Source organism: Phyllobates terribilis, unplaced genomic scaffold (genome assembly GCF_046119375.1).
Source record: "Phyllobates terribilis strain yellow unplaced genomic scaffold, ASM4611937v1 Scaffold_1__5_contigs__length_1240528914, whole genome shotgun sequence".
NCBI lineage: Eukaryota > Metazoa > Chordata > Amphibia > Anura > Dendrobatidae > Phyllobates > Phyllobates terribilis.
The window spans coordinates 9,195,446-9,217,025 of NW_027362761.1; the positions used below are offsets into that span (position 1 = coordinate 9,195,446).

The following is a 21,580-nucleotide window of genomic DNA, read 5'->3' on the forward strand; positions in this document are numbered from 1 at the left end:
CTGTTCTAGGTGTCCGAGAGGCCGTGGAGCAAGGCAGGGCGGGCCTCTGGAAGGGGTTCTTGCTGACCCTGGATCAGGCAAAAGCCTTTGATCGGGTTAACCACGAGTACCTCTGGTCCACTCTTTTGAGGTATGGTCTGCCTGGAGGGTTTGTGGACTGGCTTAAGACCTTGTATGCAGGGGCTGAGACTTTCCCTCTGGTGAATGGGTGGATTGGACGACCTTTCGGGGTAGGATCCGGTGTCCGTCAGGGCTGTCCTCTTAGCCCTTTGCTTTACGCGTTTGCGATCGATCCCTTCCTCAGAAGGATCGATTGTGGACCGTTGGCGGGGGTGCGGATGGGCGGGGCGGCGCCGGAGGCTATCCTGAGGGTGGTGGCCTACGCGGACGATGTCACCGTCTTTGTTTCTTCGCAAGAGGAGGCAGTGGTGGTGATGTCAGAAGTGGAACGCTACTCGGAGGCATCCGGGTCCAAGGTCAACCAGGATAAGTGTGAGAGTCTCTGGCTGGGAGGCGGAGATCCCGGGTTTGATCTTCCGGACACCCTCCCCGAACCCCAAGAACATGCTAAAAGTCCTGGGCATCGAATTCGGCCAGGGTGATTACCCCACGAAAAACTGGGAAGGCAGAATCAAAGGTGTCACCCAAAGAGTGGACCAATGGAGGGGTTGGTCTTTGACCCTGAGGGAAAGGGTTGGCCTGTGCAAAGCTTTCCTGCTCCCCTTGCTAATCTACCTGGGCAGCGTCTGTGTCTTGCCAGAGCCTCTCTGGACACGGGTCTACAGTCTGTTCTTCCAGATGTTATGGGGGAACAGACTGAACCTAGTCAAGCGGGAGGTCACTTACCGCACGAGGAGACTAGGGGGTTTGAATATGGTGAACCCCGTGGTGTTCCTAGTGAACACCTTCTTGAAAGTGAACGTGGCAAACCTCTGGAAAGAGAGGGCTCCTCCGTGGGTATTCTCCTGCAAGGGATGGTTTCAGCCTTTCTTACAGGAATGGGAGACAGGGGGAAGATTGAAGGATCTTCGCACACCACACGGGCATCTCCCGGCTTATGTTACCCCGGTTCTGAAAATGATCCGCCGGTGGGGTCTGGGAATGTGGGAGGTGAGGTCCCTCCCGAGGAAACTCCTCGATATGAGGGTCTTGCTTTCTCATTTTCAGAGTCCATTGGCCCTCAAAGACTGCCCAAGTCGGGATCTGGAGGTTGGGTTGAGTTTGTTAAATTCTAGCAGGATCCCCGAGAAGTACTGGGACTTGACTTGGCGCTGCTTCCATGGTAAGCTGTATGTGAGGGACAATTTGAAGTTCAGGAGCTCCGAGGACAGGAATTGCCCCCGTGAGGCTTGTGCTAACGTGCTGGAAAGCATGGAGCACTTCCTGCTTCATTGTCCCTTTAGTACAGAGGTGTACAACAGGGTGGGGGCTTCCATTGGTTGGCCACGGCTGGCTACTCTGTCCTACGCCGGGTGGGCCTATGGAGCGTTCGGAGACCTTGGGAGAAGGGACCGAGACACTTTATTCATAGTCAGCGCAGTGGTGAGGTATTTCACGTGGAACGCACGAGTTTTAGTCTCGACGCAGAGTAAAATCCTCCATGTAGATGAAGTCTGTAGGAACATCCTAGGTGACCTGGTGAAGGTACGTTCTCTGGAGTATGAAAGACTGGGTGCCCGGAGGGCGGCCCGTCTCTGGAGGGGCCTTTCCTTCAGGGTGCCTTAGTCCGGTAGTACTCCTATATCCTGGTGGTGGGCTGATGTCTTTCCACCCTAGATTTTTGTTTTGTATTTCTGTCTCCTGGATAGAAGGTTTGCCGGCATCGAACTTGAGCCTTGGATGGTGAGTGTGTAGGTTGTGTTCTGTTTATATTGTATATAATGTATAATAGGGGTTTTTAGTTAGGTTGGGTGGGGGATTTGGGAGAGTTCTTCATCAGCGGTGATAAGAGGACTGATCTGGCCTGGTCCAGGCCCCGCCTGGGGAAAAACTTTGGGGCCTGATCCTAGCTCGGAGTAATCCTGAACTTTGTGGCCAGAGCTGGATCAGGGGTGGCGGTATAGTTAGTGTAGGTCTGTGTTTTATATATATATTAAAAAATTACAAAATAAAATAAAAAAAAATAATAAAAAAAATACAAAAAAATATACAAAAAAAAAGGTTTAAAATTGTTCATGTAACTATTGTATATATTGTTATTTTTGGTTTTCTGTGGTGTGAATGAGGTGCGGTAAGGGTGTGACTAAGGTCAGGCAGTGGGACCAGTAGGTTAGTATTAGTTCCCGGTTGTATATACGTTATATTAGGTTTAGTGTTTTATTGTATATAATCTTGTATATAGGACGGTGTTTTATGTGTATATAGGACGGTGTGAGCGTTGTGTGGGATTATATATAGTAGTATGAATGAAGCTGGGCCGGGGGTTTTATAGGTTTTATAATAGTTATTTCTTGTATATGTATATATTCCTGCGGTGATTTATTTTGTTTCTATTTTCTGTGATTTGTCGTCTTGTTTTGTTCTTATGTTCGGTGTCCTGTAATGTATTATTGTTCTGTCATGTATTGTACTTATTCTATCAATAAAAAAAAGACCTGCAGTGTATATATACAGGACAGGAGAAGTAGTACTGTGCAGTGTATATATACAGGATAGGAGAAGTGGTACTGTGCAGTGTATATATACAGGACAGGAGAAGTGGTACTGTGCAGTGTATATATACAGGACAGGAAGAGTGGTGCTGTGCGGTGTATACACTATATACAGGACAGGAGAAGTGGTACTGTGCAGTGTATATATACAGAACAGGAGAAGTGGTACTGTGTAGTGTATATATACGGGACAGGAGAAGTGGTACTGTGCAGCGTATATATACAGAACAGGAGAAGTGGTACCGTACAGTGTATATATACAAGACAGGACACATGGTACCGTTCAATGTATATATACAGGACAGGAGGAGTGGTACTGTGCAGTGTATATATACAGAACAGGAGAAGTGGTACTGTGCGGTGTATATATACAGGACAGAAGACGTGGTACTGTGCAGTGTATATATACAGGACAGGAGGAGTGGTACTATGCAGTGTATATATACAGGACAGGAGAAGTGGTACTGTGCAGTGTATATATACAGAACAGGAGACGTGGTACCGTGCAGTGTATATATACAGGACAGGAGATGTGGTACTGTGCCGTGTATATACAGGACAGGAGGAGTGGTACTGTGTAGTGTATATATACAGGACAGGAGATGTGGTACTGTGCAGTGTATATATACAGGACAGGAGAAGTGGTACTGTGCAGTGTATATATACAGGACAGGAGGAGTGGTACTGTGCAGTGTATATATACAGGACAGGAGGAGTGGTACTGTGCAGTGTATATATACAGGACAGGAGAAATGGTACTGTGCAGTGTATATATACAGGATAGGAGGAGTGGTACTGTGCAGTGCATATATATACACAGGAGAAGTGGTACTGTGCAGTGTATATATACATGACAGGAGAAGTGGTACTGTGCAGTGTATATATACAGGACAGGAGGAGTGGTACTGTGCAGTATATATATACAGAACAGGAGAAGTGGTACCGTGCAGTATATATATACAGGACAGGAGAAGTGGTACTGTGCAGTGTATATATACAGGACAGGAGAAGTGGTACTGTGCAGTGTATATATACAGGACAGGAGGAGTGGTGCTGAGAGTAGCACCTGCCTCCTGAGCTCAAGCACTTCCAGGAGGAGGGTCGTCGTCTGCCTCACTTCTCCCCAGGGAGAGGCAGGCCTACTGGGAGGCCGGCATGGCTTCCCAGCCTCCTATCCCCCGGTCTATGCCGGCAGGGGAGAAGGAGCCTCAACAACCGGCCCAGGAGGGAGTGAGGAGATCGGGAAGGGTGAGGAAGAATACATCCACCTGCTCCAACCCCGAGACTGTTCACCGCCAGCCCAGAGAGGGAGACCGGGGCACCCCAGGCCCCAGGAACAAGAGCCCAGCAAGATCCTGGGGGGAGATGAGCTCCAGCGAGTCCACAAGTTCCTTCTCCTCCCGAGTGGTCGCCACGTTGCGAGAGTACGAGGACGCCGGCAAAGTACTAACCCAGCTGAAAGAGGAGCTGAGGGAGGCCCGGGTCCTGAACACCCGGGCGTCCAACAAGGAAAGACCCGCGACCTCCCAGAGGTTTAAAGCCCTCAGAGATGAGGTGGTCAGGTTAGTGCTCCTCCGGGAGGGGATTGAGAAAAGCGCAGGTCCCTTCCTGGAGAGGTTTAAGAACCAGCGGCGGTTCTCAGAAATAAAGGGGTTAAACACCTCAGGAGAACCGCCAGCCGGCTTCCTTAGTGAAGAGGAGGAGGAGGATGAAGAGGTGACTGGAGTCTCAGTTGCTGGAGCCAGTGAGGGGCAGAACCGGAGCTCAAGTGGTCTCCCTGCAGGGCAGAGGACTCCGACAGCAGAGGCTGGAGTGTCGGGGGAGGAGGAGGAAGGAGGACTGCTGAGGGAGATCCGACTGCTGGAGTCTCCAGTGGACCTGACGCGGTTTTCCTTCGGTGAGGACAAACCAGTGGAGGAGACCAAGAGGAGGAAGAGGAAGACCGGAGGAGCTGCACAGGAGGTGGTGAGTTACAAGTATGTACCAATGTCTGATGTTGCGCCTGCCACCTTCTGTTTAAACCCCACCAAACCTAAAGGCACGGGCTCTGCAGTGGGCTCGAGGCAGAGGCAAGGTGGGGAGAGGAGGAGGACGTCCGGCGATGCTGCCATTTGTGCGGGGAACAGTGCAGGGGGCGAGGCTGTGGAGGTACTCACAGCGCCGGACATAGGAAGTTCTGTGGAGTTTCCCACCCTGCCCTCTGCGGCTAAGCCGGTTATCACCGGGGCTGGGGGGGGCAGGGAAGGATGTGAAAAACACATCTGCAAAGAACACTGGGCACACTGCTGCGACAGGGGGGCAGTGTGCCCCAGCGCCCAAAAAGGACACTAACACCCCAAAGTCTGTGGGTGCAGGGCGGGCAGAGGTGCCGAGAAAACAGTCTGGCCAGAACAAGGACCAAAATACTGCAGTAGAGGGGCGGGGCGCTCCAGCAGACGACCTGCAGAAAGCCAGCAGCAACCAAAGGGAAACGGGTGTGGTGCTGCAGGGAAAGGAGTCTCTGGGAGTGCTCCCCTCCCCCGGCCCAGCAGGTGTGAGTGCAGAGACACCAGACACAAGAGAGGAAGGAATGGAGGTGACTGTGGAAGGTTCAGAGAACAGCAGAGGTAATGGGGTGACAAGTAAAGGGAATGGAAGTAGTGGTGCAGTGAATGATGGGAGTAATGGTGGAGCAGATGGTGGGAGTAATGGTGGAGCAGATGGTGAGAGTAGTAGGAATGGTGGAAGTAGTGGTACAGTCAATGATGATGCAGCAAATGGTGGGGGTAGTGGTGCAGTGAATGATGATGCAGCAAATGGTGGGGTAGTGGTGAAATGAATGCTGGGAGTAGTGGTGTAGCAAATGTTGGGGGTAGTGGTGTAATGAATGGTGGGAGTAGTGATGCAGCAAATGGTGGGAGAAGTAGTGGAGTGAATGATGGGAGTAATGGTTCTGCGAATGGTGTGAGTAGTAGTGGAGTGAATGGTGGGAGCAGCACTGGTGTTGGTGGGGGGGAAGTAGGCGCTGGTCCCGCTGCCCCCCCAGCATTGGCAGGGGCTTCAGCCCAAAGCTATTCAGGAGCTGTCAGTGCTGGGGGTAGTAGTGCGCCCTCATCTGGTGGTCCTGGGGATGGTGACTTGCAACAACAGCTCCTGGACGCCCTGAGGAGAGGGGAGAGCTCCATCACTGTAGAGGGGAGGGAGGTTGATCTGTCTTTCTGGATAGAGAGACATGGTCTTTCAGCCTTCCGAGATACAAGGGCAGAGACTGTCTGGTCTCTGCCGACAACGGGGCAGAGGAGTAACCGTAGGAACGTGGTCCGTCTCCAGTGGGTAAGCAAGGATGCCTGTCCTGATAGGTCAAAGGTGGTTGAGCTCCTGATGGGAATGGGCTTTGCGGCATATGACATCTTTGCTTTGATCCATCCCTACGGGACCTCCTACTTTGATGTCAGCTTCGTGAGACCGGAGGGCCTTGAGCTTTTCTGGTCTCGCCATGAGCTGGCTCGGAGTCGCCCCGAATGGCATGGTCTCTTTCCCCTGGCAATAACCCGCCAAGATTCAGTCAGGAAAGTGACCGTTTTGACTAGTAACGAGTCGCTTTCCTGTATGGACATTACCACCTGGGTGAGTCGATACGGAGAGGTCACCAATATTCCCGAAAAGAATCTGGATGACCATGGTATCTGGTCAGGGGCCTGGACCTTCATGGTGAGATTGAAGATTTCGGGAAACACTGTTACCCATATCCCCTCCTCAACCTTTTTGGGTAGGGATAGGATCTTGATTTTCTACCGGGGGCAGCCTAAGGTCTGTCACAGGTGCGGTAGCCCCACACACTTCAGTGCGCAGTGTACCACCCAGAAATGCGCACTGTGTGGGGACCTCGGTCATCTTGCTGCTGCCTGTCGCAGGATTAGGTGTAACTTGTGTGGTGACCTCGGTCACCCGTTCAGTCGCTGTCCGCGTTCCTTCGCCAATGCGGTCCTGAAAGCAGCGAGTGCGGGACAGGCGAAAGCCGGGACTAATCTTGCCGGTGAAGGGACCAGTAGAGGCGGGGGAGGCAGGGATCCGGTGAGGAGCAAGCTGCCGCCATCCACCATCAGGCGGCAGGAGAAGCGCCGTGGGGACAGGGGGCAGGGAGTAATGTCCCTAAACTCTGACCCAGGTACTTCACTTGCTGCTGAGGATCCTAAAGACAGCGAATTGAGCGAGGAAGTCAAGAGACTTGAAAGGGAAGAGCGAGAGGACGCCACGTCTTCCCAGGAACCCTCTTCTGGTGACAGTCTAGATGAGGGAGAGGGGGAGTGGTCACAGAAAAAGAAAAAGGGTAACAGGAAAACGGCCAGAGGTAGAAGGGGGACCAGGTCTCGAGCTGCCTCTTTGGAGTGCGACCCCTTTGACTCTCTGGCCGTGATCCAAGCGCCATTGGAGGGTTCAGCTGCCCCCCCTCTGGTGGATCTCTCCAACCGGTTCGGGGCTCTCCAGGACCTCCCTCTGGAGGGGGGAAGTGGGGACCCGGAGCCGGAGGTTGCGGACAAGGTGGTTGGGGCTCAGGAGATGGCTGGGTCTTCCTCTCGGGGGGCAAATACAAAGCCCTCTGGGGGGGGGACTAACCCAAGACCACCAGACGAGGGCAAGAATGTATGTAAGGAGAGAATGGACGAGTCTGTTTGTCTTAAGCGCACTAAAAACCCGTCATTATCGGAGGAAGAGGTTGGGACTGTCAGTGGTGGGAAGAAAAAGGCTATCTAATTCAATCAATCATGATGGCGGCACCCACCCCATTGACGCTGGCAACTATTAATGTTTGCAGCATAAAGTCAGATGCGGCAAGGTACACGGCCTTTCATTTTCTCGGCCAACTTGACGCCGACATTTTGTTTTTGCAGGAGACCAGGTTGACCGATATTTCAACCTTGCATAAAGCAAGGCGGGAGTGGAGGCATGGGCCCTCCTACTGGTCTCTTGCGGCCGAGCCGTATAGCGGGGTGGCGGTCCTTTTTAAGACCGCAGCGGTTGAATGCAGACGAGTGATCGAATTAGAAATGGGGAGATGCTTGATCCTAGATGTCTCCATGGGGGGACAAGAGCTTCGGCTCATTAACATCTATGGTTCCCAGTCCAAGTGGGACCGCAAATGTCTCTTCCTGAAGATCAAACCTTTTTTATTTTCGAGTCGGCAGGTGGTCTTCGGAGGGGATTTCAACAATGTCACGAGATCCTGTGATAGAGGAGGTTCCGGAGACCGGCTGGCTTATGACTGCGTCGCGTTAAACAGGATAGTGAGTGAGGCTCGCCTGGTGGATGTCCACATCCGGCACAACCTGGGCGAAACGGGATTCACCTTTTTTAGAGGTAGTCAGTGCAGGTCTAGGCTAGACAGGTTTTATTTGAAGGAGGAGGCCGTCTCTTCACCATTGTCGGTTGTGGAGGTGGAGTTCTCCGATCACTGTTTGATTATGTTTTCTCTGAACGTTACAGAGACTCCTCTGATGGGAAGAGGTTATTGGAAGCTGAATTCGTCACTCCTTGAGGAAGAAGCTGTAAGACGGTCTTTTGAGGAATTCTTTCAGAGCCAGGTACCATTGCTGGGCCTAAGTAACAGTAAGTCAGAGTGGTGGGAGATGTTCAAACATCGGGTGGCGAGATTCTTCCGGCAGCTCTCGAACCTCAGAAGCCTGAACAGGGATCGCCTGTATCAGAGCCTGAGGAGGAAACTCGAGCATCTTGTCTCGACTGGAGGTAGCCGCGAGGAGATCTCCAGAGTGAAGTCCTTGCTGAAGAGGTGTCAGTACGATAGGCACGCATCTTTGGTTTTCGAGAGGGACTACGGGAAGTACTGCTCGCCCGACCCTTACAGAAACTGTAAGATGTCAGTGAATAGTAAGATAGTGACGGGGCTGGTGGACAGTACGGGGTCCCTGAGAAGGTCCAGATCAGGGATCTTGGAGGTCGTCAGTTCCTACTACTCGCACCTCTTGGGAAGGAGGGAGCTTGATCGTGACGGGATGTCGGCTTTCCTGGCTGAATCCGTTCCTGAGCCAGGGGCTGACCTCTCGCTGGGCGATTTGGCAGAAGCGATCAAAGAAGAGGAAGTGAGACTGGCGATCGATGGGCTTAGGCCCAAAAAGTCACCAGGTCCGGATGGCTTAACATCCGAGTTCTTTAGGACCTTTAGGGACTCTTTGGTCCCCCTCTTGACTCAGGTGATTAACGAGTGTCTCTCCTCGGGCACTCTGCCGAGATCATTAAGGAGGTCAGCTTTGATCATTTTGTCAAAGGGTAAGGATCCGTCACGCATTGAGAACTGGCGTCCCATAGCACTTCTCAATGTGGACAGGAAGATTTTGGCTAAGATACTTTTCAACAGGCTGGTGAAGTTTGCACCCCGGCTCCTTTCGGAGGTTCAGCACTGTTGCGTTCCTGACCGTAGCACTTTTAGTGCTGTTCTAGGTGTCCGAGAGGCCGTGGAGCAAGGCAGGGCGGGCCTCTGGAAGGGGTTCTTGCTGACCCTGGATCAGGCAAAAGCCTTTGATCGGGTTAACCACGAGTACCTCTGGTCCATTCTTTTGAGGTATGGTCTGCCTGGAGGGTTTGTGGACTGGCTTAAGACCTTGTATGCAGGGGCTGAGACTTTCCCTCTGGTGAATGGGTGGATTGGACGACCTTTCGGAGTAGGATCCGGTGTCCGCCAGGGCTGTCCTCTTAGCCCTTTGCTTTACGCGTTTGCGATCGATCCCTTCCTCAGAAGGATCGATTGTGGACCGTTGGCGGGGGTGCGGATGGGCGGGGCGGCGCCGGAGGCTATCCTGAGGGTGGTGGCCTACGCGGACGATGTCACCGTCTTTGTTTCTTCGCAAGAGGAGGCAGTGGTGGTGATGTCAGAAGTGGAGCGCTACTCGGAGGCATCCGGGTCCAAGGTCAACCAGGATAAGTGTGAGAGTCTCTGGCTGGGAGGCGGAGATCCCGGGTTTGATCTTCCGGACACCCTCCCCGAACCCCAAGAACATGCCAAAGTCCTGGGCATCGAATTCGGCCAGGGTGATTACCCCACGAAAAACTGGGAAAGCAGAATCAAAGGTGTCACCCAAAGAGTGGACCAATGGAGGGGTTGGTCTTTGACCCTGAGGGAAAGGGTTGGCCTGTGCAAAGCTTTCCTGCTCCCCTTGCTAATCTACCTGGGCAGCGTCTGTGTCTTGCCAGAGCCTCTCTGGACACGGGTCTACAGTCTGTTCTTCCAGATGTTATGGGGGAACAGACTGAACCTAGTCAAGCGGGAGGTCACTTACCACACGAGGAGACTAGGGGGTTTGAATATGGTGAACCCCGTAGTGTTCCTAGTGAACACCTTCTTGAAAGTGAACGTGGCAAACCTCTGGAAAGAGAGGGCTCCTCCGTGGGTATTCTCCTGCAAGGGATGGTTTCAGCCTTTCTTCCAGGAATGGGAGACAGGGGGAAGATTGAAGGATCTCCGCACACCACACGGGCATCTCCCGGCTTATGTTACCCCGGTTCTGAAAATGATCCGCCGGTGGGGTCTGGGAATGTGGGAGGTGAGGTCCCTCCCGAGGAAACTCCTCGATATGAGGGTCTTGCTTTCTCATTTTCAGAGTCCATTGGCCCTCAAAGACTGCCCAAGTCGGGATCTGGAGGTTGGGTTGAGTTTGTTAAATTCTAGCAGGATCCCCGAGAAGTACTGGGACTTGACTTGGCGCTGCTTCCATGGTAAGCTGTATGTGAGGGACAATTTGAAGTTCAGGAGCTCCGAGGACAGGAATTGCCCCCGTGAGGCTTGTGCTAACGTGCTGGAAAGCATGGAGCACTTCCTGCTTCATTGTCCCTTTAATACAGAGGTGTACAACAGGGTGGGGGCTTCCATTGGTTGGCCACGGCTGGCTACTCTGTCCTACGCCGGGTGGGCCTATGGAGCGTTCGGAGACCTTGGGAGAAGGGACCGAGACACTTTATTCATAGTCAGCGCAGTGGTGAGGTATTTCACGTGGAACGCACGAGTTTTAGTCTCGATGCAGAGTAAAATCCTCCATGTAGATGAAGTCTGTAGGAACATCCTAGGTGACCTGGTGAAGGTACGTTCTCTGGAGTATGAAAGACTGGGTGCCCGGAGGGCGGCCCGTCTCTGGAGGGGCTTTTCCTTCAGGGTGCCTTAGTACGGTAATACTCCTACACCCTGGTGGTGGGCTGATGTCTTTCCACCCTAGATTTTTGTTTTGTATTTCTGTCTCCTGAATAGAAGGTTTGCCGGCATCGAACTTGAGCCTTGGATGGTGAGTGTGTAGGTTGTGTTCTGTTTATATTGTATATAATGTATAATAGGGGTTTTTAGTTAGGTTGGGTGGGGGATTTGGGGGGGGGTTCTTCATCAGCGGTGATAAGAGGACTGATCTGGCCTGGTCCAGGCCCCGCCTGGGCAAAACCCTTGGGGCCTGATCCTAGCTCGGAGTAATCCTGAACTTTGTGGCCAGAGCTGGATCAGAGGTGGCGGGATAGTTAGTGTACGTTTGTGTTTTATATATATATTAAAAAATTACAAAATAAAAAAAAATACAAAAAAAAAGTTTAAAATTGTCCATGTCACTATTGTATATATTGTTATTTTTGGTTTTCTGTGGTGTGAATGAGGTGTGGTAAGGGGGTGACTGTAAGGTCAGGCAGTGAGACCAGTAGGTTAGTGTTAGTGTCCGGTTGTATATACGTTATATTAGGTTTAGTGTTTTATTGTATATAATCTTGTATATACAGTGCTGGCCAAAAGTATTGCCACCCCTGCAATTCTGTCAGATAATACTCAGTTTCTTCCTGAAAATGATTGCAGTCACAAATTCTTTGGTATTATTATCTTCATTTAATTTGTCTTCAATGAAAAAGCACAAAAAGAATTGTCCTAAAGCCAAATTGGATATAATTCCACACCAAACCTAAAAAAGGGTGTGGACAAAAGTATTGGCACTGTTTGAAAAATCATGTGATGCTTCTCTAATTCGTGTAATTAACAGCACCTGTAACTTACCTGTGGCACCTAACAGGTGTTGGCAATAACTAAATCACACTTGCAGCCAGTTAATATGGATTAAAGTTGACTCAACCTCTGTCCTGTGTCCTTGTGTGTACCACATTGAGCATGGAGAAAAGAAAGAAGACCAAAGAACTGTCTGAGGACTTGAGAAACCAAATTGTGAGGAAGCATGAGCAATCTCAAGGCTACAAGTCCATCTCCAAAGACCTGAATGTTCCTGTGTCTTCCGTGCGCAGTGTCATCAAGAAGTTTAAAGATTTCAACGCAAGATTGTGCGGATGGTGGATAAAGAACCTCGACTAACATCCAAACAAGTTCAAGCTGCCCTGCAGTCCGAGGGTACAACAGTGTCAACCCGTACTATCAGTCGGTGTCTGAATGAAAAGGGACTGTATGGTAGGATACCCAGGAAGACCCCACTTCTTACCCCGAGACATAAAAAAGCCAGGCTGGAGTTTGCCAAAACTTACCTGAGAAAGCCTAAAACGTTTTGGAAGAATGTTCTCTGGTCAGATGAGACAAAAATAGAGCTTTTTGGGAAAAAGCATCAACATAGAGTGTACAGGAAAAAAAAAGAGGCATTCCAAGAAAAGAACACGGTCCCTAAAGTCAAACATGGCGGAAGTTCCCTGATGTTTTGGGGTTGCTTTGCTGCCTCTGGCACTGGACTACTTGACCGTGCACATGGCATTATGAAGTCTGAAGACTACCAACAAATTTTGCAGCATAATGTAGGGCCCAGTGTGAGAAAGCTGGGTCTCCCTCAGAGGTCATGGGTCTTCCAGCGGGACAATGACCCAAAACACACTTCCAAAAGCACTATAAAATGGTTTGAGAGAAAGCACTGGAGACTTCTAAGGTGGCCAGCAATGAGTTTAGACCTGAATCCCATAGAACACCTGTGGAGAGATCTCAAAATGGCAGTTTGGAGAAGGCACCCTTCAAATATCAGGGACCTGGAGCAGTTTGCCAAAGAAGAATGGTCTACAGTTCCAGCAGAGCATTGTAAGAAACTCATTGATGGTTACCGGAAGCGGTTGTTCGCAGTTATTTTGGCTAAAGGTTGTGCAACCAAGTATTAGGCTGAGGGTGCCAATACTTTTGTCTGGCCCATTTTTGGAGTTTTGTGTGAAATGATCAATGATTTGATTTTTGCTTCATTCTCTTTTGTGTTTTTTCCTTGCAAGCAAATTAAATGAAGATAATAAGACCAAAGAATTTGTGATTGCAATCATTTTCAGGAAGAAACTGAGTATTATCTGACAGAATTGCAGGGGTGCCAATACTTTTGGCCACCACTGTAGGACGGTGTTTTATGTGTATATAGGACGGTGTGAGCGTTGTGTGGGATTGTATATAGTAGTATGAATGAAGCTGGGCCGGGGGTTTTATAGGTTTTATAATATTTATTTCTTGTATATGTATATATTCCTGCGGTGATTTATTTTCTGTGATTTGTCGTCTTGTTTTGTTCTTATGTTTGGTGTCCTGTAATGTATTATTGTTCTGTCATGTACTGTACTTATTCTATCAATAAAAAAAAGACCTGCAGTGTATATATACAGGACAGTAGAAGTGGTACTGTGCAGTGTATATATACAGGATAGGAGGAGTGGTACTGTGCAGTGTATATATACAGGACAGGAGAAGTGGTACTGTGCAGTGTATATATACAGGACAGGAGGAGTGGTACTGTGCAGTGTATATATACAGGACAGGAGGAGTGGTACTGTGCAGTGTATATATACAGGATAGGAGGAGTGGTACTGTGCAGTGTATATATACAGGATAGGAGGAGTGGTACTGTGCAGTGTATATATACAGGACAGGAGAAATGGTACTATGCAGTGTATATATACAGGACAGGAGAAGTGGTACTGTGCAGTGTATATATACAGGATAGGAGGAGTGGTACTGTGCAGTGTATATATACAGGACAGGAGGAGTGGTACTGTGCAGCGTATATATACAGGATAGGAGGAGTGGTACTGTGCAGTGTATATATACAGGACAGGAGAAATGGTACTGTGTAGTGTATATATACAGGACAGATGGAGTGGTGCTGTGCGGTGTATACAGTATATACAGGACAGGAGAAGTGGTACTGTGCAGTGCAGGGGCGGACACAGACTGCAGATGGCCCCTGTGCAAGAAATATTTCTGGGTCCCCCACCTTCATAATTCAACAATGTTATATAGACATATAGATTGTTATATTTATTACTAGTTTAGAACACAATTATAAAATCTAAACAATACATGTAAGCTCTATATTTAAGAACTGAATATAACACAAAGCAGTCATGCCATTGATACGTCGTATTTGGATGTGCTTATCGTGGCCTATCACTTATCAAGTGGTTCAGACTCTCACTACTTTACATATTGGAGGAAATAATACTGTAGTTAGGAGAAATGGATTTTTTCCAAAACTCTAATGGATTATCCGGAATTGTTTCTTTTTTTTTACTATGGGCCTAAGAGCTAACAGGCAGATTGTTGCTAACTTCCTGCCTGTCCTACCCAGTGCTGGCATAGAGGGGTCACAGAAGGCTTTAGCTTGTGATTCTGATGCTTCACATAAACAGAGCATTTTTTTTTTCCGGGCTGCTCTGTTGATGGGAGATCACTGCAAACGTCATGATGATTGACAGTGTGTTCTTTAAAGCTTTAAAGTGTATCAGTCATTTTATTTAGTATTATAACATTTTTTTTGTTAAATATACAATAGGCACTGCAAATAGCTTGTGATTGGTGGGGGTCTGGGCCCTGAGACGCCCCACCAATTGCTCAAAACACTGCTCTGAAGTACACTGCTCTTGTAAACAGCACACGCATAGAGCAGTGCATGGGGTGAATAGTAATCCTATGGGTCCACACAATGTGTGCATGCTGCTTACAACAGCAGCGCAAATCACATACAGGCGATCACACGACCACCCACTTGCACTGAGAATCAGGACTGCAATTCATTTTAAGGGATGTAACAGGCTCATTTGAACAATTTTACTGTACACTGAGTCAGTATGATGCCCATGATCAACAGACAGGAAACTGACTTCAGTGATTATTCATACAGACTTATGGTCTATGTGAGATTGTAGCTGGCACCTGCCAGGTGCAGACTGTTCATATAGGAATTTTTGATTTCTTTAAAACAATATTATTCCAGAACTTCCACAGGAGAGGCTGCATGTCTTAACATCCTGTCAGTCTGGGCCAAGGTCATCTGCTGAAACTTCCCGGTCCAAGCTGTGACTCCAGGGAATATCATCCCCTGTCAGCCAGATGTGCTTATAAAGCAAAGTCTGTGATTGGCTGACAGGCAATGAGGCACAAATGTCAGTGTGCAGTGCCTATAACTTTATAATGGTGTATGAAAGGGTGCTCTGGAGACCCGTCTTATAGTGATCAGGTCATGGTTAATGTCCTGCTTCAGCCATCCCTTCTCTCTCCCAGCACATCCCCCCTATTCTCACACCCTCAGATCAGTAGCAGGGCACAGGCAGGTCAGGTGTCAGCAGCAGAGGGGGAAACATGACTCCCTCCCCACAGCTTCTGCACATAGATAAGACCTGCAGCAGCATTAACCCTTAGCAGGTGAGGACAGAGGCCCCTTTCATCATAATCTTGTGTAGTGTGCAGCAGCTACTCTTGTTAAGTATTAATGATGGCTCTATGATGGATTTTCTGGGCCCCCTCCTGCTGACAACAGTAGCCAGGCAGCCTATTTTATGACTTAACAGACCAGCCCACCGGGCATCTGCCCGATAAGGCAGATTAGCAATCCGAGCCTGTTTACAATGTTTGAACATGAACTGACTATAAATGCTGTTTTCAATTATAGCAAAGATAGAACCATAAAAAACCCAGAGACTAAACATTAGCGATAAAAAGATTATCAAGAACCAACCACTTTTGAGACTTGTAAGTCTTTAATTACAGCAGATGTCAGTGCATAAAAACTGCTCACCAAGAAACTTGAAATGTATTTTTGTAGTTTAAAAATGACTGGAAAACTGAAGTAAATGTAGATTTTTAAGACTCGTTATTGTAATGATGTCATTAGTAGAAAAAAAAAGTTGCCATGAATTTTGGGAATTTTTTTGATTAAATTTCTTGACTCACTTGACAAAATAAAATTCCACATTGGCATATACTTTTATTAGATTTGCAGAATCTGTAATCTGTTAGGACTGAGGTTGTCATGCTCCTGGAACAGGGGTGAAGTTTCAAAATACTGTGATACATTGTGAGAAAGAGTTTTCTCCTCTGGTGATTGCACATTGACAAGAGAACACCACCGAAATTGTTTTGAAATTATAATATTATTATTGGTATTAATTTCTCCTCTGGGATCTTTTTTTTCTAAGCAGTTAGTGACATTGCCAGTTTGAGGACATTGGTGCTCTATTTATCTTTTTATCTAAGTTGTAAATCCCTTATGTACAGCTATGTAACAAATTTTCTGGAATCCTCAGTGTTCATCTGGACTATTCATTGTAGTCATACACATAGTGTCACCACTGTTATATTTGTCAGTTTATACTGGAGTTCAATTTTGGATTTCATCCTTTTTTTGTCCATATCAGATTGGCATATTTTTCTAAACCTAATTAAACAGATTTTGGAAATATTGTAGAAAACTTGTAGATATATTACTAAATTATATATATATATTTTTAACAATATCAAGGTCTTAAAATAGAATCCACTAAGTTTTTTAATTAATTCAAAACTATATTTTTCTAGGGATGCATCATCTATGATAATGTGGTGACTTGCATGGGAAATTTATAAATCTGCCATTCTACATGGTCTAACTTATTTCTGACTTTTTCTCACTCAAAACAAATATATGAAGCTAAATGAAATCAGACTTTTTATATCTTATGTAAAATAATTTTATGTTGTAGCTAAACACAAAAAATGATAAATCATGACATTGTTCAAATTATGAATCACTGTATATATTTCATTCATAAAAAAACATAAAAATAGTATTAACTTGTTCAACTCACCAAATCACTGAGCTCCAGTATTCTAAGTAAAAATCCAATAAGGCACCCTGTTACAACGGAAAGAACTGAAAGAGTCAGCAAACCATTTTGAGTCCAGAATGTTTTTAACCTTCGACAGAAGTTAAACCAGGAACATGTAAAGACAGTAAGAAGACATTGTTTTAGGCATTCGCACATTTCTTCACTAAATGTATCCAAGCATGAGTATATCTGCATTCATAGAATATTCCACAGTTAAAATAGATGTCTTGCTTAACATGTAAGGTTTGCTGTTTCTATAAATTCTCTAGCATTCAAGAAAATATTCATGATCTTGCGGCAGGTCAGAAAACAGAGAAATGTTCAGCCCAGCTTAATGTGTCAGGTCACAAATTGGATAAAGCTATTTAAAGAGCATTATACAAGGAGAAAAAAACGTGGCTTGTCCATCATATGTAAGGCTAAGTGCACACGAACATTTGTGGGTTATTCCTATTCAAATATGTACCTTAAACTTAATATATATATATATATATATATATAGTACAGACCAAAAGTTTGGATACACCTTCTCATTTAAAGATTTTTCTGTATTTTCTTGACTATGAAAATTGTACATTCACACTGAAGGCATCAAAACTATGAATTAACACATGTGGAATTATATACTTAACAAAAACGTGTGAAACAACTGAAAATATGTCTTATATTCTAGGTTCTTCAAAGTAGCCACATTTTGCTTTGATGACTGCTTTGCACACTCTTGACATTCTCTTGATGAGCTTCAAGAGGTAGTCACCGGAAATGGTCTTCCAACAATCTTGAAGGAGTTCCCAGAGATGCTTAGCACTTGTTGGCCCTTTTGCCTTCACTCCAAACCATCTCGATTGGGTTCAGGTCTGGTGACTGTGGAGGCCAGGTCATCTGGCGTAGCAGCCCATAACTCTCCTGCTTGGTCAAATAGCCCTTACACAGCCTGGAGGTGTGTTTGGGGTCATTGTCCTGTTGAAAAATAAATGATGGTCCAACTAAACGCAAACCAGATGGAATAGCATGCCACTGCAAGATGCTGTGGTAGCCATGCTGGTTCAGTATGCCTTCAATTTTGAATAAATCCCCAACAGTGTCACCAGCAAAGCACCCCCACACCATCACGCCTCCTCCTCCATGCTTCACGGTGGGAACCAGGCATGTAGAGTCCATCCGTCCACCTTTTCTGCGTCGCACAAAGACACGGTGGTTGGAACCAAAGATCTCAAATTTGGACTCATCAGACCAAAGCACAGATTTCCACTGGTCTAATGTCCATTCCTTCTGTTCTTTAGCCCAAACAAGTCTCTTCTGCTTGTTGCCTGTCCTTAGCAATGGTTTCCTAGCAGCTATTTTACCATGAAGGCCTGCTGCACAAAGTCTCCTCTTAACAGTTGTTGTAGAGATGTGTCTGCTGCTAGAACTCTGTGTGGCATTGAACTGGTCTCTAATCTGAGCTGCTGTTAACCTGCAATTTCTGAGGCTGGTGACTCGGATAAACTTATTCTCAGAAGCAGAGGTGACTCTTGGTCTTCCTTTCCTGGGGCGGTACTCATGTGAGCCAGTTTCTTTGTAGTGCTTGATGGTTTTTGCAACTGCACTTGGGGACACTTTCAAAGTTTTCCCAATTTTTCGCACCGACTGACCTTCATTTCTTAAAGTAATGATGGCCACTCGTTTTTCTTTACTTAGCTGCTTTTTTCTTGCCATAATACAAATTCTAACAGTCTATTCAGTGGGACTATCAGCTGTGTATCCACCAGACTTCTGCACAACACAACTGATGGTCCCAACCCCATTTATAAGGCACGAAATCCCACTTATTAAACGTGACAGGGCACACCTGTGAAGTGAAAACCATTTCCGGTGACTAACTCTTGAAGCTCATCAAGAGAATGCCAAGAGTGTGCAAAGCAGTCATCAAAGCAAAAGGTGGCTACTTTGAAGAACCTAGAATATAAGACATATTTTCAGTTGTTTCACACTTTTTTGTTAAGTGTATAATTCCACATGTGTTAATTCATAGTTTTGATGCCTTCAGTGTGAATGTACTATTTTCATAGTCATGAAAATACAGAAAAATCTTTAAATGAGAAGGTGTGTCCAAACTTTTGGTCTGTACTGTATATATACAGCTGTGCTCAAAAGTTTACATACCCCGGCCGAATTTTTCCTTTCTTGGCCTTGTTTCAGAGAATATGAATGATAACAAAAAAACTTTTTCTCCACTCATGGTTATTGGTTGGGTGAAGCCATTTATTGTCAAACTACTGTGTTTTCTCTTTTTAAATCTTAATGACAACTAAAAACATCCAAATGACCCTGATCAAAAGTTCACATACCCCAGTTCTTAATACAGTGTATTGTACCCTCTAACATCAATGACAGCTTGAAATCTTTTGTGGTAGTTGTGGATGAGGTTCTTTATGTTCTCAGATGGTAAAGCTGCCCATTCTTCTTGGCAAAAAACCTCCAGTTCCTGTAAATTCCTGGGCTGTCTCGCATGAACTGCGCGCTTGAGATCTCCCTAGAGTGGCTCAATGATATTGAGGTCAGGAGACTGAGACGGCCACTCCAGAACCTTCAATTTGTTCTGCTGTAGCCAATGACAGGTCGACTTGGCCTTGTGTTTTGGATCGTTGTCATGTTGGAACGTCCAAGTAGGTCCCATGCGCAGCTTCCGGGCTGATGAGTACAAATTTGCCTCCAGTATTTGCTAATAACGTCCTGCTTTCATCTTTCCTTCAACTTTTACCAAGTTACCTGTGCCTTTGTAGCTCACACATCCCCAAAACATCAGCGATCCACCTCCGTGCTTTAATGTAGGAATGGTGTTCCTTTCATCATAGGCCTTGTTGACCTATCTCCAAATGTAACGTTTATGGTTTTGGCCAAAAAGTAAAATTTGGTCTCATCACTCCAAATTACCTTGTTCCAGAAGTTTTGAGGCTTGTCTCTGTGTTGTTTGGCATATTGTAGGCAAGATACTTTGTGGCATTTGCGCAGTAATGGCTTTCTTCTGGCAATTCGACCATGAAGCCCATTTTTCTTCAACTGCCTCCTTATTGTGCATCTTGAAACAGCCACACCGCTAGTTTTCAGAGAGTCCTGAATTTCAGCTGATGCTATTTGTGGTTTTTCTTTGTATCCCAAACAATTTTCCTAGCAGTTGTGGCCAAAATTTTTGTTGGTCTACCTGACCGTGGTTTGGTTTTCACAGAGCCCCTGATTTTCTATTTGTTAATCACAGTTTGAACGATGCTGACTGGCATTATCAATTACTATTTTTTTGTATCCCTTTCCTGTGTTGTACTGTTCAACTACATTTTCCCGTAGATCCATTGACAATTCTTTTGCTTTCCCCATCGCTCACAATCCAGAAATGTCAGTGAATGAATGAAAGATGCAAAAGTCTGTCTGGATCCCAGAAACTCACTCAGCTTTTATGCACACACACTGATTACAAGTAAACAGGTCACAGGTGAGGATGTTACCTTTAGTAGCCATTCAAACCCATTTGTGTCAAATTCTGTGCATGTTATCAGGCCAAAATCACCAGGGTATGTGAACTTTTGATCAGGGTCATTTGGATGTTTTTGGTTGTCATTAAGATTTAAAAAGAGAAAACACAGTAGTTTGACAATAAATGGCTTCACCCAACCAATAACCTTGAGTGGAGAAAAAGTTTTTTTGTTATCATTCATATTCTCTGAAACAAGGCCAAGAAAGGAAAAATTCTGCCGGGGTATGTAAAGTTTTGAGCACAACTGTATATATATACATAGGCAGATTATAATGGATTGCCCTCATTATAATATGTGGGCACCAATGCGACACATACTGGCTAGGCAGAGGCGGGGGGCCCCGGACCGCTCCCGCAGCAGCTGCGCACGACCACTACTTCTTCTTCTGCCGGGCCAGCACTGCACCTGTTAACTTCCCTGTGTGCTGGCCCGGCCAAGTCACAGCTAGGAGACATGGCCCTGTGCACAGCCGTATCTGCTAGCATGACGTCATGCAGTGTGCGCCCTGCACTGCTGCACCGGAGAGGAGCTGGATGACTGGAGCTGAGCCTGGGGATGGTGAGTGTGTGTGTGAGTGAGTGTGTGTGTAGGCAGATATATCATTGCGTGATGTCTGTTTATATGTATTCTTGTGTTTCAAATGTGTTTATGCGTGTATGTATATGTCTGTATATGTTTGTGTGTGTGCGTGACTGCGTGCGGCCTCCCGCTGTGTATAGATGGCTAAGTGCGGCCTCCCGCTGTATCTGGGGGACGCCATGCGGCCTCCTCCTGTGTATAGATGGCTACGTGCGGCCTCCCGCTGTATCTGGGGGGCGCTGTGCGGCCTCCCGCTGTGTATAGATGGCTACGTGAGGCCTCCCGCTGTGTATAGATGGCTACATGCGGCCTCCCGCTGTGTATAGATGGCTCCGTGCGGCCTACCGCTGTGTATAGATGGCTCCGTGTGGCCTCCCGCTGTGTATAGATGGCTGCGTGCGGCCTCCCGCTGTGTATAGATGGCTACGTGCGGCCTCCCGCTGTGTATAGATGTCACCGTGCGGCCACCCGCTGTGTATAGATGGCTGCGTGCGGCCTCCCGCTGTGTATAGATGTCACCGTGCGGCCTCCCGCTGTGTATAGATGGCACTGTGCGGCCTCATACTGTATATAGATGGCTACGTGTGGCCTCCTGCTGTGTATAGATGGCTACATGCGGCCTCCCGCTGTTTATAGATGGCGCCGTGCAGCCTCCTACTGTTTATAGATGGCTGCGTGCGGCCTCCTGCTGTGTATAGATGGCTATGTGCGGCCTCCTGCTGTGTATAGATGGCTACGTGCGGCCTCCCGCTGTGTATACAGTGATGGCCAAAAGTATTG

At 47.1% G+C, this 21,580-nt stretch overlaps 1 protein-coding gene across 1 annotated transcript in view; it reads right to left on the reverse strand.

Annotated features, from left to right (window-relative positions):
• LOC141166626 (excitatory amino acid transporter 5-like) overlaps positions 1–16,904 on the reverse strand; it is a 926,734-nt gene extending 909,830 nt beyond the window's left edge. Inside the window, exon 1 of the mRNA XM_073653531.1 lies at positions 16,689–16,904. Coding sequence (XP_073509632.1) covers positions 16,689–16,904 — 216 coding nt within the window. The remainder of the gene's footprint in view (positions 1–16,688) is intronic.
• Positions 16,905–21,580: the final 4,676 nt, after the last annotated feature.